Source organism: Euprymna scolopes, chromosome 38 (assembly GCF_053919585.1).
Source record: "Euprymna scolopes isolate OS-2025 chromosome 38, ASM5391958v1, whole genome shotgun sequence".
Lineage (NCBI taxonomy): Eukaryota > Metazoa > Mollusca > Cephalopoda > Sepiida > Sepiolidae > Euprymna > Euprymna scolopes.
The window spans coordinates 32,751,764-32,772,347 of record NC_136519.1 but is presented as its reverse complement, the minus strand read 5'-3'; the positions used below and the strand labels follow the sequence as shown (position 1 = coordinate 32,772,347).

Below are 20,584 nucleotides of genomic sequence, written 5' to 3'. Positions count from 1 at the left end.
GAGATACACTTATTTAAGCTTATAGATGACGTTGGTTTGTTCTAGTGGTTTGAGGATGGAGGAGGCATTCTTTTTACAACTAGGTTTTGGGTTTTGAATTTTTTTAATAATATATCTAAGGTTGTTTTGTCAGCGGGGGAAACGTATCTATGAATAATATTTTTATGGCTTCCAATTAAAATCAATAGAAAACGTTAATTGTATTGGAATTTTGATGTTGATGGGTATTACTATTTGTGGTAGTATTTTTTAAGCTAATTCTCTATTGGGCGTTATATTCAACCTAATAAATAGTAATGATTTCAAAATTAAAAAAAAAAACATTACTTGGGTGCCATTAACCAAAATCGAAATCAAAACATTCAGCACTCCAGCCACGTCCCTACTATTTGAGTTATCGACAGATAGATAAAGGTTTTAAATAAAACATAAACCTATGAATGAATCTGCGTATGCGCAAAAGTAATAGAAATATACCAGCAATTTGAAATGAACATTTACCTTTCCAAACAAACATTTATAAACCAGCCTTGATGTGTGATTTATATTTCCTGTTAATTTTAGGGTTATGTTACCAGTAGTTTAAAAGTTTACCGGTTAAATATTTACACGCACACACACATAAATCTACTGTTTTATTTATATAGATGGGATAAAATAAGTAACATGGCCATGGCTGCCTGAACGAGAACAATCTATTCTCATGAATTAAGCAATAGATTCATTTTCAAATTTGGTATAAATTCCCTAATTCGAAATGAGGATTCTTAATTTTACTAAAAATGCACCTGAAAAAAAGATTGGGGAAGTTACATCGACCGAAATGTTGAGAAAATAACACTCAAATGAGGATAATTAATAAAAGAGATTATTTCACTCCGTGCAATGAACGCTATATACACTTTGAATGCCAGCGGCTTTTTTTTTTTCATTCGTAAATAGAACAAAATATCAACTTCATATTATCAACACAATAAATATATTTTACAAATATCGTACTGGTGTTTTATCTCTTCGACTTAATCATCCTGGAAAAGTCTGGAAATGAAAACCAAACATTAAACATATAATTTTAGTTTGTTCCTTTTTAACCTCTTCATCTGCGCGTGTGTGTAGGGGGGGAGACGCGTAAGCATGTGTGTTTGACTTTGTGTGTGTGTTTGTGTGTGGATGAGGAGGTGTGTTTTGAAAAATTAACATTCACAAAAATTATTGTTCATCTTCTAAACAAGATAGAATATATTGCGTTATTCAATGGAGTTTCAGATATTTGGCTTTTTCCTCCCGAGAAAAGTAATTATCAAAAAATGTTTATACACTCGCTATAAAATTGCTGGCTAGTACAAAAAACAATAAAAACTGTAAAATATGTATAATATAAAACTATACACACATATATATATATATATATATATATATACTAGCGGGGTTACCCGGCGTTGTCCGGGTGTTTGGCGGTGTGTGTTGGTGGGGGTGGGTAAATTAAAACAACCCTGTTAAAAAAAACGTTGGCCGGTTGTTTGGAGGTGTAAAAAAAAAAAATAGTTTTAGTATAAAGGTAGGCTTGAACCCCGAACGTTTGATGCAGAGGTGGAAAGGAAATGAAAAAAAAAACCCTGCGACCTAACCATCTCGACCACGGGAACAGATGAATTGATAAGTGTGTTAAGTTGACGTTTATAAACTGAAATTAGCAGGTGCGACAACTTCAAGTTGCGGAAGCCAGTTTCTGTTTTCTCCGCTACGTGGCGATCAAACAATAAAAAAAACACAAAAAACTAACGTAAAGCAAACGAACGATGAAAACAGAAAAACGAACACGTGAAAAATGGCTTAAAAAAGCCTGTTTCGATATTAAAATTAAAAAAAAAAAAAAAACATCTCACACCACGATTCGAACCCAAAACGTTTAGATAATGAACCAACGCCTTAACCAACTCAGTTAACGCGTCGTACATAAAGTTTGTTCGGTTTTTCAACTATTTAAAGTAAATCAGGTCACGACGTCATCTGACGCATGCGTAAAATCGGTCATTGTCACGAGAGGACCGTTTTTGTTGACCCCCCCCCCTGTCGAAAATTGTCGATTTCGGGGTGAAAAAGTTAACGTTTTGGGCCAATTATTCGATATTTTTCGAGCAAAGGATGGAGCTTCGATGTGATACCGAGTTTGTGAATTTTCGTCGCGTCTGTCGAAAGTTTTTAGCAGACATCCAAACATACACACATACATACATACATACATACATACACACATACATACATACATTTTCGCTTTTATATATATACTTTTATATATATATATATAGAGAGAGAGAGAGAGAGAGAGAGAGAGATAGATAGATAGATAGATAGATAGATAGATAGATAGATGTTATTTTTTTGTTGTTGTTTTTACGATACGTCTTGAGGGAATTCAATGATTTACGAAGGTACATTTTTACCAAAATGCGAGTTCAGAATAATTTTCCCTTTAACCAATTTGGTACCCCCACATGGGGAGTGACATATATATTATTTTTAAATATAATTATCCACTGACACGTGTTTCGTCGTCTACGACACATCAGAGTGGCTGAATCTAGCGCGATTATATATATATATATATATATATATATATATATATATATATATATATATATATATATATATATATACATACATAACCATTTAAAGATTTTGGAGTCTGTCTCTATTGCGGTGCGAAAACCTTCTTTGTGCCGGCAGAAAGAAACATCTAACACAGTGTTTCTCTTTGGGGAACTGTGAATCTTTTCTCCCGTTTCCCCCCCTCGTTGTGCCATTATTTTAATCGTTTTTAAACGTTAATAAACTTTATTTTAGTGTCCCCGTAATTTTTGGCACATCCAATAGTTCCCCATCAGAACTCTTTACTTTCGACATAATATTATTATTTTTACGCTCCTGATAAGATGATAGCTGAAAGAGCTCTCGAGAGACTTCCGCCCATTATATTTAAAACCTTATTTAAAATCTGTACCTCTAAACAATTATTTATATATATATATATATATATATACATATATATATATATACATATATATACATATATATATACATACATATATATATACATATATACATATATATACATATATACATATATATATATATATATATATATATATATATATATATATATATATATATATATACTTCACTAACGGATATGCCGCATATAAAGATGTATTTAGACAGTAACACGATCCAAACAATGAAATTAGTTGAGTAAAATCCGTAGATCCAATGGTAAGATATATATATATATATATATATATATATATATATATATATATATATATATATATATATATATTGCAGTGAAGGAATTATAGTTTGAAGAGAAGTTTTAGATTTTAGTGGGGGATTAAAGAGCAAACGTTGACCTTAATATTGTGAGATAACTACCTTGCATATACCGATGCTCTCTGTCGAATATTGAGCATTTACATCTGGATAAGATTTTCCATAAATATTAGTATTAATATTTATATACGAACTTTAAGATTTTAAATTTTAAACTATATATTGACAGTAAAATTTACTATCTGCAATTTCTATCTAGTTAAGCGCCATATATATATATATATATATATATATATATATATATATATATATATATATATATATATATATATATATATATATACGGAAGTAAAAAAACGCTTTATTTAACATAACCATTTTTTTTACGGCATTAAAGCTTAATAGTCTAAAAATGGAACTGGCGAAACTATTACTTTGGCCAATCCCTGTCGGGAATTGCTGGGTAATCTTGCTAGCACTACCTAAAATCTCATACATCTGCGAATGGAATGTGTGGAATTTTAGCTCTACCTCGGCAATCCTCAGTTTATAGAAGCTAAGCGATGTATTTGCTAATTATGTTAACAGGATGTAATTCGGAACGCATAAATTTACACAATCAAATGATCGATAAAAAGAAAACTGTTGGGAAAACCAGAATTTTAGGTGTTTTTTGGCGAAATGGAATCATTGATTCGTTAAAATGTTTCTTTTTGTTTTTCATTAATAATCAGTAAATCGTATACCAGACAGTTGCAAAAGTGTTTTCACATCTGAATTTGCAGCGTGTAAAGAAGGACTAATACACATTTCCTATCATCATTATTACTTAGTGATACATATAAACACACACAATACATACATATACACACACACACACACACATATATATCTCTATTACTCTATTATATATACATATATATATGTATATATACTATGTTATATATATATATATATGTATATATATATATATATATATATATATATATATATATATATATATATATAATAGAGTACAGCGAGAAATGTTGTGGAATTTTAAACATTTATTTTTTAAATGTCTGTCAGAGTGATTTCATCATTATATGATGATCTACGCATAAGAACTTAATTAATCGACTGAAAGTGCTCAACAATAAGAAACTAGTTTCTTAAACGGGATATATATATATATATAACAAAGTATATATGCATATATATATATATGTGTGTATATAATAGAGTATATATATATACATATATATATATATATATATATATATATATATATATATATATATAAGAATCTTTCTGCGTGTGAGTACGTTTCCTATGGACCCGAAAACGGCTGGGTCGATTGTTATAAAATTTCACACGAATGTTCTTTATGTTACTGTCAGTATTCTTGAATAGGTTGTGTATCATAATTCAGACAGCGATGAGAGTATTCTAACAAACAAGAAGTTTGGGATAATTCACAGAGCTAATATAAACGGATGTAGCAATGTAAAATATCGAAGTGTTGACGTAATATGACGCATGCACAAAAAGAGACAAACGAACAAATGTCTTGTTTATCTTATTATTTTTTTTTTACAAGGCGGTCACCAGTTATCAAGGCCCGGAAGCCACTCAGGGATAAGGGTTATTGCATGTACAGTACGTTAGTGTTGAGATTTAATAAAGCATCTACTTAAGGGGGCGGTTAATTAGGAATTTGTTTACGTTGGACTTGAAGATATCCAGGTTGTAGTCAGGTGGGAAGCAGGCAGACGGAAGAGAGTTTCACTCCACAGGCGTGTAGTTCTAAGAAAGAAGCTTTGTTCATGGAATCTACATTTTGATTTAGGCACAGATAAAGAGTGGGGAACATTTTTGACAGTGGTTTCAGCTAGACGGGTGTTTATCGTAAAAGATTGGCGAGGGGGGACGAGGGATTGGTGCTCACATGAGCACTTGCCATGGAAATAACGACAAAACAAAGACAGGCTCGCAAGGTCTCTTCTGTGGGAGAGAGGTTGCAGGAAAGAGAAAAGGGCATCCCCCACTAAGCCAGGAAGTCTATTTTGTACTCTGTCAAGGCAGGATAGGCTTTTTAGCAGCTCCTGCCCAGATATGGAAGCAGTATTCCATCCTTGGACGTACTTGGCTTTTATATAGATAGAGAATTGCAACAGTAGTGAGATATCTTCTGGAGTGGTAGAAGGATCCCACCATCTTTCCAGCGACATTGGCAACAGACTTGATGTACGTGTTCCATTTCATATCAGGAGTAAAGGTCAAGCCCAAAAGCTTGTCAAAACATGGGGCTTCTCCTAGACAAGAGCCATCCATTTCAATTGATGCCAGATGGGGATCAGAGCGTTGATGATGTAAAGATAGGAGCTTGGTTTTAGATGCATTAAAAGTAACCAGCCACGTCTTCCCCCACTGAACCACGTGCTCGAGATCAGAGGATAGAGAATCAGAGAGAACTTTGACATTTACAGCCTTTGCTGTGTTGTCGTAGATGGTCGTGTCATCAGCATAGATGTCAACGAATGATTTAAGTATGTGTTTAGGGAGATCATTGATGTAGATCAGGAAGAGAGTTGAGCCCAGGATGGACCCCTGAGGGACTCCAGCATTAATACTGCAGGCCTCTGATTTTTGTCCATCGCCACTACTCTTATGAGCCTATCAGGGAGCAATGATTTAATGATTGAGAAAACATTTCCAGTTATACCGTAGCTGGAAATCTTGTGAAGTAGGCCTTTATGCCATACTTTGTCGAAGGCCTTTGATATGTCAAGAGCAATTGCCCTAGAAAGGAAGCCTTTGTCAAGAGATTCGCTAACACTATGAGATATAACCGTTAGCACATCTGCGGTAGATCTTGCAGAACGGCAACCATATTGCGTGTGACTAAGAAGTTTATTTCTGCTGAGGTGGTTGACTATTTCTTTATTTAATATGGATTCCAGCAACTTACTCATGACACACAGGAGACTTATTGGTCTGTACCGAGAGGGATATGACTTATCACCTGAATTCTTAAATACAGGGCAAACTGATGAGGTTTTCCAGAGTGTTGGAAAGTACTTCTCCTTAAGACAATGCTTAAACAGTTTCGTAAGTATGGGAGCAAGTTCTGATTGAAGCTTTTTTAACACTATAACTGGGATGCCATCAGGGCCAGTTGCTTTACTGGAATCAAGGTTTTTGATTAGCTTGGCGACCTCATGCACATATATTTGTATGTTACCTAGCATGTTCTGTGTTATAGGAGGAAATATGGGGAGTTGATAGCCTTTGTCGCATAGGGTAGAATTAGCTGCAAAGTTCTTGGCAAATAGTTTGGCCTTGTATGATGCTGACGAGATGACCTCTGGTCCATTGATAATGGTTGGGATAGAACGCACACTTCTGTTCAGGATCCTATTTGTTATTTGCCAAAACTGGTTGGAACCAAGCCGTTGATCAACTACTTTGGATTTAACGGACTGAGCATATAGCTCTCTTGCATTTGTTATTACTCTTTTACAGTGGTTGCTGGCGTTCTTGAAAACAGCTTTAGTCTCAGTGCATCTATTACGTTGGTAGCTATGGAAAAGGTGATTTCTGTGCGTGGTGGCAGCAGCATATTCTGGGGAGAACCATGGCTGGCTATTATGTTTTTGTTGGAATTTTTTAGATGGTGTGAATCGGTCTATGCCTACAATTAACCATTCGGTCAGGTCTGATACTATAGAGGACACATCCTTTTTAAACATGGAATGCAGCAGTAGATCAGATATGAATGTACGGAAGCTATCCCAGTCAGACATGGAGTATTGGTATACAGTACGGTGGAGGGGTACGTCTGGGGACTTATTACATGTCATTTTTATCTTAACTGATACGACGGAGTGGTCGGAGGATCCTAGAGGAGAAAGAACGGAACATGAACATAGCTAAGGGGAAGTTGAGAGAAAAAGGTCTAGAAGGCTTATATACTGACCTGTAGTATCGGGCACACGGGTCGGCTCGCGAACAATTGAGTGAGGTCATAAGCAATGGCAAAATCATGACAGGACCTCCCCTCATCGTCTGTCTTATTTGAGTGGGTCATCCATTCCACGTTATGGACATTGAAGAATATGTCTGGTTTCGTCTCCTGTGATTGGGTTTCAACCTCTGGAAGGTTGGAACGTAGACCCCTGATGTTGGAGAAGGAGACATGGTAGTAGGAGTCTACGTTGGAAGATGGGGTTCTAGGTTTATGCGAGTTTTTTTTTCTGGATTTTTGGGATTTGTGGAACAGGTCGGCATACTTGGTTAGAGCAGGATAGAGAGGGAAAGTAAGAAAGAAAAGAACAGGAATATTTTTTTTTATTTTGTAACACATGATAAGGTAAAGCCGTAACAATTACCCACTAGTATAGCATCGAGAGGTCCCACCAGAGAATATTGCTGTATCTAGAATCCATTCACCAAATGGCAATACAGCAGCCCCAGTACCTTGCACCTTAGAAACTTTCGTACGTCTATTTATCTTTAAAAATCAGTCTCATATATAAATCAGTATATATGGGCTTATTTTTTTAATATAACTAGCATGGAAAATATCTTTGATATTTCGAAAATAAAATCTCTTTTTCAAAAAGAAAACAAACGAAATTGACTTTGAAAACATCATCGGTATTCTACATTGCTATAGACTTCTTACACATTCTAATCCATGTTAATTCCGTATAATTCCTAATGGATACTATAATATTTAATTCGCTGCTCAGTATTATAACAAAGGTCCATACAACATTTCAGTCAGATTTACCAAGTAGTTTCCAAGAAAACTACTAGAGTAAATGTGGTATCCTGGTGACTAATTTCTTATTAATCTCTATTAATCGTTAACTGAATTTCGAACGGATACCATACTATTTAGCTCGTTTTCAGGCGAAATAGTGCGTGCATATAATCTCTCGGCACATTTTGTATGCAAACAAGCTTCTGCACGTAAGTTCGAAATACGTGTTGACATTTTACTCACCAAACGTCGTCAATGAAAGAAATAAGAAGAAAAAAAACTGAAACGCTTGACATACCAGAAAATAGAAAAGACGGAATATTTATTAGTGTGCATTAACATAATCTGCATATCAACGTTACGATCGCAGTTCGCTTATAACGACCACGCCCGGTGTATTCATCCACCGATGTTCGGTCAGTAGGTCTATGAGACGCGTCCTCGTGTCTTTATGAGAGCCTCTGTTGGTTGGCCGGATCAGACTTAAATTTTCAATAGTACTTTGTCCCTAAGGGTAAATGTTCGCCTGGAACCTGTTTGAACGAATATCCACTCACTTCGAAGAACGCTGATTGGTTTTATATAGTTTTTATTCACTTTCCAGGTGTCGATTGCAGAAGAATATCTTTGCTTGCGTGGTTAATTCTGGATTTCCATTCTAAGACACGTCATCCCCATCATCAGTGAAGGACGGACAACCTGTTAAACCGTCTGCTCAACGTTCAAATGCCAACTCCTATGATTTCCAGCTAACCTGATCCACGTAGCTTACACGTAGATCCGTCAGCTGGCCAGTTACTTCCGGTAAACTTGTCTACGATCCAGCCCTGCCATATTTTGACAGCCTTTTATCAACATTCTTCATATTCATCTCTTATTTATCTCTCCAGATAGAAAGCTAGATCAAGATGGATAGATACAGAAATAGATAACTAGATCGATAGATATATCGATAATACACATAGATAAATAGATAGATCGACAGACAGATTAATAACTAGCAAATACTTTCTTGTGTTCGACCTACGACATAACAATAATAGGGGACAGTTTTAGATACCCATATCAAGTATCGGCTGAAGAGAGTATGAAATGGTCCCCTATTATCACGTTTTAAACCGACGGTATCGATGACTTATCTAAACTTTCTGTAAATAAAAATATAAATGTGTGTGTGTTTCACTTTATACGTAGAGAGATATGCATACATATATCATTTTAATGAGTTTATATTGTTTTTAATTTTATATTTTTCAGTTGCCATGGATCACCCACTTACGCTATTTATGGTGCCATTGCTGGTTTTAATTTCCTGCACGGAATTAAGCGCACGCAAACTCTGCTCAACATCCTGCGTATGTATTTCCGGATTTGTCTCCTGCTCAAAACTCTCATCGTTTCCCGATTCCCTACCTTCCGATACCCAGTCGCTGTCTTTGTCGGAGGTCCACTTTCCTGAAATCTCTCCCGACGCCCTCACCAAATTGTTCAGAATAAACACCATCAGATTTGAGAACTGTACAATCGGCACAATACGAGACGGGGCCTTCAGGAACCTCAGCAGCATTCAGAAGATTTCATTCTCGTTCTGTTCTGTGCGCATTATCGAGACTGGCGCCTTCCATTACATCCGAAACGTGTCCACTATCATGTTTTACAAAATGTCCATCGGCCGTATAGAAACGCACGCCTTCAACAATATCCGGGGACTGAAACTATGGACGTTGTTCAAGTCAGACGTCGGTGAGATCGAAGCCGAAGCTTTTCATCAGTTATCCCACATCTATTCTTTCTCGATCTACTCTAACCAGATCGGTCGGCTCGGCAGGGCCGTTTTCTCCTCCATGGGTAACATCAAACACGTGGACTTCTTCATGAATAACGTGGACGATATCGGCTGTAACGTGTTTGACTTCTCCACCAACGAGTTTTCGAATTTCGAATTTTATGCCAACGTCTTCTCTTGCGATTGCAAACTATTCGGCCTCTCTCGCGGCCGACAGGCCATCAATTTTTCCTCCTCTGCAAAAAGAGACTCGCCGCTTACAAACAAAGTTACGCCGACAAAGAGAGCGGCCGACGTGATAGACTCCGGTGTGAATACGGTCTCCGCTAAGAAATGGTCGTTCGACGCGCTGCTCTATCGCAACTGGTGTATCTTCGCGAAATTGAAGCATAAAGTCTCCTTGGAAAACTACCGCTACACTGACGAAGTTGAATGTGAAACAAACGCTTGCTTTCCGCAAAAGTCTAAAGACGTAATTATTAACCGTATGGATCAAGATTCAGCAGCGTCTTCCCCAAAAGTTCCTCCATCTTATGTGACCAAAAATAACGCCAGCGGACAACAATCGATGCATGCTATCTTATCACTATTATCCTTAACCATTTTCACATTTTTTGCGTAAAAAAAGAAAACAGACAGATGTTATTCAAATTACGTTTCTGATTTTTTTTTTTTTTTTTTTTTTAGATGAGGATTGACTATTCGTATTATTTGCAATCTTCGGACTACTATACTTATTTTGATTGTCATTTTCACGTTTCGAGCGATGTAACTTCTGGCCTTCTTCGGGTGTATCTTGTCGAAATCGGGAATCTTTCTGTTGAACTCGGGAATCTGCACGGAATTTCGAACGGAACGCTTTATTTAATCTACGAGGGTAGCATGCTCTCGTTTCGTCAGCCATGACTGGGTAGAAGTCCTGAGTAATTCGCAATTGTATTTTTTTAGTGTTGTCTGCACTGAGGATAGAACCTTCAACCTCCAGAAGTGCAACTTTTACAATTGAATTTTTCCAAGTACTCTATCTACCACGCCACGTGTCATTGTGTAGCGGCGTTATGAATAAATTGGTAGATCCCCAAGTTCGACAGGAAAATCCCCGAGTTCGACAAGAAGATCGAAGGTTGCATCGACCAAAACGTTGTAAAATTAACAGTTAAAAAGAAAACAGAAGTCTGACAACTACAAATAATACGATTGTTCATTTATTCTCTCGGACACTGTGTGATATATCTCAAACTTTTCCAACAGTTCAAATTCTAAAAGAATGGATTTTACTTTTAATCTTGTCAATGATAATTTAAATCACATTATTTAAAAATAAATACATGAAGGTATTTTATAGAAGGCAATACAATGCAGAGATGCAAAGAATAGACATAAACTGCAACGAATGCAGACAATATAACAGTGGAATAAGTTATTCAGATTGACCTCGCGTTTACAATAGTCTTCGTATGTATGTAGTTTGAACTAAGGTTAAACACATATCTGAGGAAGGGAAATTTTCCCGAAACATCATACAATACGAAACTTCTGACCGTACTGACGCAAGAATAAACACAATACAATGTTAAAAGTATTTTTTAAAAAAATACATATATATTGTATTAATAAAAAGGTGAATCTGCATAGCTTATTCCACTATTAAATGTCTTAATTTGCTTCAGGTTGTATCGATCCGTTACACCTTTTCATTGTATTGTATTGTCTTCTCTAAATTGCCTTTATATAAACACTAAACAATGCTTCAATCAAACTACATCAACCTCTTATTTAAAAATGTATATTTAAAACATACATAGAAGTATGAATAATATTATTCCTCTAACTGAGACGTGGAAGAAAATTTATATTGTGGAAAAAAAAATGGCAGACATAAACAACGACCTCTCTAATTTTATGCTAATTTTTGTTATCTTCGAATTATTTTCGATTAAGCATGTCTTTTTTTTATTTCTTTCTTTTTTTTTTTAATCGGCTTGTTCAATTTTTAGGGATGTGTTAAATTTGCAACATGATTTTAACGTGGAATAATTCTACTGGAAAATTCTTCGCCACACATAAAATTTGTTATTTACTATTTTGGGTAGAAAAAAAATATCTTGAGTTATCATACCAATTGAACGCCATCATATTTCGTGGCCGCTCCAACAAAGATCAAAGTATAGTATCTGTTCCGGCAGATGCTGCACTAAAAGACCATTGCCTTTTAGGCAATCAGTTTCTGGTCTATGTAGGGGCAACCCTGCATACCAAGAGGCAGTACCAGCTCCTCCTCCCCATCTCTCGGGGGAGTTGGTTTCCCCCTCCCCTCTCTCCACATTAAAAACATGGCCTTGTGCCTAATTTGCTCTCGTGGGGAAGCAAAAAAATACAGCTATCATATTATATGTAATCTTATAGTTCAATTTTTCCAGAAGGATAACATTTGCTATGTAAGTGTATCATGAACTATTTCCCTTAAGTTTATTTATCATGATTGGTCGATGAATTAAGTAGATGATTATTTTCGTGTTAAACTCGCATCCAAAACTGAACGCCCTGATGCAAATTTAACAAGTATTTTCTTTGGAAAAAAAAGAGAGTTGTATAATCTAAAAGTTAGTACTGGTTTGATAAAGAGGAGGGAATGCGTATATGTCCGCCCTGAAAAATGGGGCATCTGATTTTTTTTTTTTTTTTTTTTTTTTGAGACAGATTTCGGATCAGTGCATGAATTCATGCAAATGTCACACTATTTTGATTGCCGCCGTCAAGAAAGTTATGTTTTCGGTCGAATTTGCCACTATGTTATGAGGTGCTTTAAATAAGTTTCCAGATTTTTTTTGTAGAGGCATTTAAAATTGTCGTAAACTCTTGAAAATTCAGTATTATTATTGCTATACATCTTATGAGATGACTGACCAATGTTTATAGTTTCAAGTTAAAATGAACAGCTACAGCAGGAATTGGAATACACCCTACTAAAGTCTGATTGCCACAGCTAGTGAATTTCAAAAATGCAATCTGAACGTTAGATCACTTTAGAAAAACAATATACAATAAAATGTTTTATTTTAAACTTAGAAAAAAAAATGCAACAGAAATTTTGTCCCTAAGTTAAAGGAAAACCTTAAAGCCTGTCGTTATGAGACAATTGAGGAGATGAAAAAGGCTATGACGAGGGTCATAGACACGCTCAAACATGAGAACTTTCATGGGATCTTCCATAAGTTGTTGGAACGATGCAAGTGCATTGCAGCTGAGGGAGATTACTTCGAAGGGAACTAGAATTTCATGTGTGTTCTATCAATAAAAGTGGCCATACGAAAAAAAAGGACAGAAACTTATTGAAAACACTTCATATATGTTCGCCCTGAAAAATAGGGTTTCTAATTTTATTTTCTTGAGACAGATTCATGCAAATGTGATAATATTTCAATTGCTGCCGCAAAGGAAGTTATGTTTTCGGTCGAGTTTGCCACTCTTGTTAGTTAACTGTACTGTGCTGTAGGTGTTCGAGTTTGCTACTCTTGTAAGTTAACTGTACTGTGCTGTAGGTGTTCATTTGAACTTGAAAGTATAAAAATTGGTCAGTCATCTCAGAAGATGTCTAGCAATAACATACTGAATTTTCAAGAGTTTACGACAATTTTACGTACCTTTCTAAATTTATTTGTTTTAATATTCGAATTACTATCGATTAAGTATGGCTGATGGGGGAGGGGAGATTATAATTTTTTTTAAAGCTAGAATAATGAAAAAAAATTGGTAGTGATTGTAACCCTGCGTGTTACACTTCAGTCTATAGTGGTTATATTGTTAGAGATAAATGGCTATGTAACAGCTACAGGTACTTTTTGCTGCCTGGGCATTTGAGAGTTTACTCCTTACCTACGCAATGTCGCCTATTATTAACACACACACACGCGCGCGCATACATATATATATATATATATATATATATATACATATATATATATATATATATACATATATATATATATATATATATATATATATATATATATATATAATGAAATAAGAATTACACCTAAGTTTACCAAGATAATCCAAGATGGCAAATCTAAGGTATATTCTAAATATTAAGGAGTTAATATTTATAAAGTAATATCAACCAGATGTAAAAGCTCGATAAAACCAAATAGGAAATAGAGCTTATAATCTCAACCAGATGTAAAAGCTCGAAATAACCTTTTTCTTCCCCCTATTCCCTCTGCTTCACTTTTTTTTATTAAGTAAGATCTATGACTTACTTGTAGTTTTATTAAATACTTTTGCAAGCAAAATCCGATCCTGCATTTTGCTAATCCCTACCCATTGATGAGAAGGAAAGTATTTCTTCGAAACTCCGCGGATTAAGGACTATCCACTTATTTTGTGCTTCCTTTTTAAAATTAAATATGTTTTTAACTCTTTTTCAAAGTGTTCTTTAACATGTTTTATTAACTACCTGTTATATATATATATATATATATATATATATATATATATACATATATATATATATATATATATACTAGCAAAAGTACCCGTCGTTGACTGGGTTCAAAAACAGCCTACAAAAAATGGACTCTGATTTATAAAAGTATGATAGGTTATAAAAAGGAGGGGTTGTAAAGAGATAGCTTCGAATTTGGGGGTATCAGAACCAAAGCAACATATGATGTAAGTAAAAATAAAATAGATAAACCTCATAATTTATTATACCATACCTGTTCACACTGAAACACTTATTACAATATTCTGTGGATCTATATAAAAAACCTTGTTAAACTTTGTGACATATTTCCATTCTATGGAGGTCAGGTGCGAACGAACACCCAGTAATTTTATTATACCATATTTCTCCAAACTGAGACATAATTATCAAAGTATACTTACGCAGATAGATATGAAAAGTCTTTATTAAAGTTTGTGCCTATTTCCATTCTATGGAGGCCAGGCGCGAACGCAGACCCCACAATTTTATTATACCATCCCTATTTAAGTTAAAACATACTTATCAAAGTATTCTTATGTACATCTATATCAAAAACACTTGTAAACGTTTTTTCTTTAATTTTTAATTTTTTTATTTCCATACTTTGTGGACCAGGCGCGAACGCAGACACCACAATTTTAATCATCCACCGTTCTGCCAGAACAAACATACCCATTCCTGTGTCTCGATACATCTTCTATCATTATATGTAATCAGTTTTTTAAAATAGTCAACCATATAGGAGCCTATTCGTGAGCAGACACACACACACACACACACACACACATTCAGCTTTATATATATATATATATATATATATATATATATATATATATATATATATATATATATATATTAGTTTTGGGACGATTAACCGGAAACAGACTCAAAAATCGCAAAAAATCAGACCTTTTGGAGGTATTAGTATAGTAAAATTATTTTCCGGTGCAAAAAACGTTTCCTTTAATTATCTTTTTTATTATTATTTGATTTTGCTTAAAACAAAATCTTCCACCGTTGGTTGTAATATAAAGACAATGAATATTTATTGATTTAAAACTAAAAACAAAAAATATAGATGACACCCCTTCCCACTACAGTGTTTTACGTTCGAGAAAATATATACACATTTAACGGTAATCGGGTAAAATAAACATTTTATGGTTGAATATTTAAAGATTTATAAAGAATCAGAATTGGAATCGGTTATTGTATCGGAATTTGAACAAAATATTATAGAAGGAAAAAAAGGCCAATCAAATGAGGCGTAGTTTGTTTAAACACTTACATTGAATTTAGCTTAAATTTGCAGTTTTTGAAAAAAAGTACAAGTGCGTACTTTCTTTTTGCCGCCTGTATATATATACATATATATATGTGTGTGTGTGTGTGTGTGTGTGTGTGTGTGTGTGTGTGTGTGTGTGTGTGTGTGTGTGTGTGTTAATTTGTTTCTCTGACTACTTACGAAAACAATGGTATTTTAAATTCCAGTGACTACGTTTTTATTCATATTTTAATTGCCGAATCTTAAATAAATTCAATTAAACTCTTGACAACCCTTTAACGCATAAACGAACAACCAAGAATAGACTTATAATTACTATGATCTTTTTCGCTCATGCAGCTTATCAGAAAATTTACAGATCACTTCCAAGAAAAAATCCTCAAGCAAAAGAAATTAAAATAAATCTTAAAAACTTTTATACATTTATTACCGAAAAAAGTTATATATATATATATATATATATATATATATATACATATATATATATACATATATATATATATATATATATATATAGAGAGAGAGACTGTAGAAATATATTTTCTTATAATATATACCGATCCTTATTTAAGAAGCTCAATGTAATTGCAGAGCAGTATAGTGAATAAATGACAAAAACTATATTCCAAAATTCATGATGTTGACCATCGTACTATTTATTCCTTTAATTCAGTTGATATTTACAATTCTTGGCAGTATCCGTTTCGTAGCGCGAAATCAATCACTTAATTAATATATCAATCAGTAAATATATTATGCCCTTACCTCATCAGAAGAAATAGCGACAATCAATCCATCAAAAGGAAATAAAGTGTAATTTGACATGATTAAAATCCGAAAATTGGAAACTGCAAATACCTTTCATATGTTCCATTATATATATATATATATATATATATATATATATATATATATATATATATATATATATATATATATATATATGTATAAAACATTTGAATAATACTGGGTGCAGTGCCATTATTATTAATTGTTTATATAATTGTTTAGGTTTTTTAATAGTTTCAACATATTACAGTAGAAAAAGTGTGATAACAAACAGAAAGTAAAATACACTTCCAAAATGTGTTTATACATAGATATATATATATATTTATATATATATATATATATATATATATATATATATATATATACATATATATACGCATATGTATGTATACATATACATACATATATATATGTATGTATATATATATATATGTATAAATATGTATATATATACATATATATATATGTGTGTATATATATATTTGTATATATATGTATATATTTGTATATATATATATGTATATATATGTGTGTATATATATATTTATATATATGTGTGTGTATATATATTTGTATATGTATATATTTGTATATATATGTGTGTGTGCGTATATACATATTTATATATGTGTGTGTATGTGTATATATATATTTGTATATATATATATGTATATATATATATATATATATATATATATAAAGATCGCCAGCTAGCCATGGTCCACAAATATATGGACCCCTTTCCTCCAAATTCTAATTATATCTCCAAGACCTGGATAAATAACTCAACTATAGATGCGATGCTAAATCTTATTTTCTCTCAATGCTGCATATTAATTGATATTTTGGTGTCTCCTTATTATGCTGATGAAGATATTGTATACAAGTATACGCCATATCGTCTCTGAAACGATTGTACACTATCCTTTGTTGATTTATCTTTATTTCTTAATGCATGTAAATACATCTATACTAATTCATTAAACTCATTTACCTCACATTTAATCTCTCTATATTCATATACATACGTATGTATATATATATATATATATATATATATATATATATATATATATATATGCTGGTATCCCGGTGAGGTCGTCTGTTACTGAAAAGCGATAATACCCTTAAGCCAACATCATTTACCCCGGGTAGAAAATTGATGTTCCCCATGAAGTATCCATAACACCTTAAGCACTTGTCCACAATTCGAAATAGAATTTAATTATGATCAATAAAATATTCAGGTAAGACAACATAACCTTATAATAGTGAAATCAGTCAAGTATTTTCCGTTATCAGGACGAGGTACGGGTTTCAACCTTCCATCCTCGTGTCGTTCTGCTTTTTAAAGCCAGGAGAAAGAAAGACGCCTATAAATTTTGTTTTTAAAATCTTATGTAAATACGGTGTCCCTCTGAAATCATGTGTATATACGGGTACCCAAAATATGTTCAAAATTATTATTATTATTATTATTATTATTATTATTATTATTATTATTATTATTATTATTATTTAAATAAAGATATTCAAAAAGCATGCCTTTCGTCTGTTTTATTTGTTGTCTTTTTTAATCTATTAGATGAAGAGCAGTTGCTTGCGTGTGTACGTTCGTATATCCAGTTAAAAATAAAAAACGACAAAACAAACACACGCAAAGTTGGTATATTCTTGATCAGCATTGTCCTGGATGTATAATATCTGAATTTTTAAAAACTGTGTTCATTCTCTGAGGAGATACCAACTGTTCCAGGTTTCGTCAGGGAAGGTATCGGTTTTTCAGTGCTATAATGTTGTAATTTCAAAAGAAAATGGATACCCATTCTTCGAGAAATCTTTAATATAAAGAAGTGTTCATATATCTGATGAGAAGCATTAGTCTTCGAAATATCCTGATATAAAGAGTTTTAACTAACCCTACACTCTAACCGATGTATACCCTCATTGAATAAATGAATATCTATATATCTATATCTATATATATATATATATATATATATATATATTATTCAAAATATGAGGTTAGAAAGAACGACCACGTGCGTATCTGTATTTTTTAAATAAACAAAAATTTATTTATTTAAATAAATAAATTTTTGTTTATTTAAAAAATTTAAATAAATAAATTTTTGTTTATTTAAAAAAAAATACAGATACGCACGTGGTCGTTCTTTCTAACCTCATATTTTGAATTCCGTTTTCTCCGTGCTTCTAAGAAGTGGATTACTTCTAAACTATATATATATATATATATATATATATATATATATATATATATATATATATATATATATATACGTTTTATTTTTTATTACCGTATCTTTCTGTTAAGTTACATTATTGTTTCAGCTACCCGGCCGTTTTTCTTTGGGGGGGGGGCCGTCTGTAGCGTCCTCAGACTTTTACAGAAATGCTCGTTATTATGGGATGAAAGAGTGAAAGAGTGAATGAGGTCAAGGGCGTGCGAGGAGGGCGGAAGAAAGAGAGGAAGGGAACAAGGGGGAAGGTGGGAGGGGGCGCTTGGTATGTCGGTAATGTTTTAGTTTTGGAGTTTAAGGAACTTGTGGGGGAGGGTCTTGGAAGTTTATTTCTGGTGTGGCTGAGGGCATAGGGATACATGGAGGGGGAAGGGGAATATGTGGGGGTAGGAGGAGGGGGTTACTTTAAAATTCAAGTCTTAATCTTAAAGTTTTTGGCGTCTCGTCGGTGAGATGATTTCTTGGTAAGTATGTCGTGACCTGTTGCCTGTTCGCTTATGTATTTTTTTAATATATATATATATATATATATATACTAGCTGTACTCTGCCACGCGTTGCTGTGGCTCAAATTGGCGCAACGGAAAAAGTTCTAAAATGAGAAAAAGCATCTTTCTTATAGGTTATAATTTTCCATTTCCTATGGGTACACAGTTTTTGTTGTTCCATTTTCTGAGCTGATATAGAGATTTTCTGGTTTGGTGACTCTTGAATACGTAACATAAATTGTCCATGTGAAAAAAAACAGTTAGTGTGTAGCTGTAAGCCACACAATTGTAAAGATTGTTCCCTGTGCTTTGTTGATGGTTATTGCAAACGACAATAAAATTGGAAAGTGCAATTTCCTAAAGTGTAATGATGTATCCGGTGGAATCATAGGAATGCAGGGAATGAAGATATATTCATCTGTAAAAAGTCCTGTTGTTGTATAATATTCTTATTATTATTATTATTATTATTATTATTATTACACTGTTTCTTTTGTTGTTGTTATATTTATTGTTGTTAGGACGTTTTAATAGTGAGAGTCTTAGAGTCTTATTAGAGTGAGTCTTAGAGAGAGATGTTGTTGAGAGAGAGATTGTTCGTGTTATGATGAGATTTATATATAATAAAAAGTTCATACTTAGAAGTGTAGAAGCTATTTGAGTGAGGAGATAGTGTTGAGACAGTCTTAGTGTTCATATTGTGTATGTAAGATGTGTATGTAAAGACATTTTAAACCACATGATATACAAGACATATAATAACAATTTTCACTTTACCTTTTGGTAGAATTACAACACAAAGACGACGTTTATAAAAACACATGATGGGTTTATTTCTTCTCCCGACTGGTCGTGGTTTTCATCATCAAGAATTCAAAGCTTCACATGTTAAGTTTCAAAAGTGACCGTCTCGCTTCTAGACGTTCGAATCCCAACTGCCGACTATCGTCTGTCGTCCTCAAACTCACTCTGACTCTCCCCCTCAGTTTCTCTAAAGTTTCTAACTATATCGGGAACTTCCCATTTCCCATGACGTCATACACATGTTAAAACATGTGTCTTTTTTCACGTGTTCTGGAAATGCGTGTCCAAAACATTTTCCTTTGTTTACTAAAGGAATTTTAACCTATATTCCAAATAACCTATATTTCCAATATGTTAAAAACATGTTTATTAAATTATCTTGTAGTTGCATTCCTCAATTGAATTTTTCATAACCGAATTGACAACGCACATTCTTTTCTTGAAACTATTTTATCTCTAAGCTAAACAATGGTTTGTTTTCACATTCCATTGTTAATTATCTCTCGTAATCTATTTCTAAACCTAAATTACGAGGTTCGAATTTCGTCTATGCTATTTCATTTTCATTTTAACTAAATCTCTCTATTTTTATACTTACATGAAAAGGGG

The 20,584-nt window shown here is 33.4% G+C and overlaps 1 protein-coding gene across 1 annotated transcript in view; it reads left to right on the top strand.

Moving 5' to 3' along the window:
* The window catches only part of LOC145263126 (uncharacterized), a 96,812-nt gene extending 81,006 nt beyond the window's left edge, over positions 1–15,806 (top strand). Inside the window, exon 2 of the mRNA XM_080120066.1 lies at positions 9,332–15,806. Coding sequence (XP_079976192.1) covers positions 9,337–10,482 — 1,146 coding nt within the window. The 5' untranslated portion in view covers positions 9,332–9,336 and the 3' untranslated portion in view covers positions 10,483–15,806. The remainder of the gene's footprint in view (positions 1–9,331) is intronic.
* Positions 15,807–20,584: the final 4,778 nt, after the last annotated feature.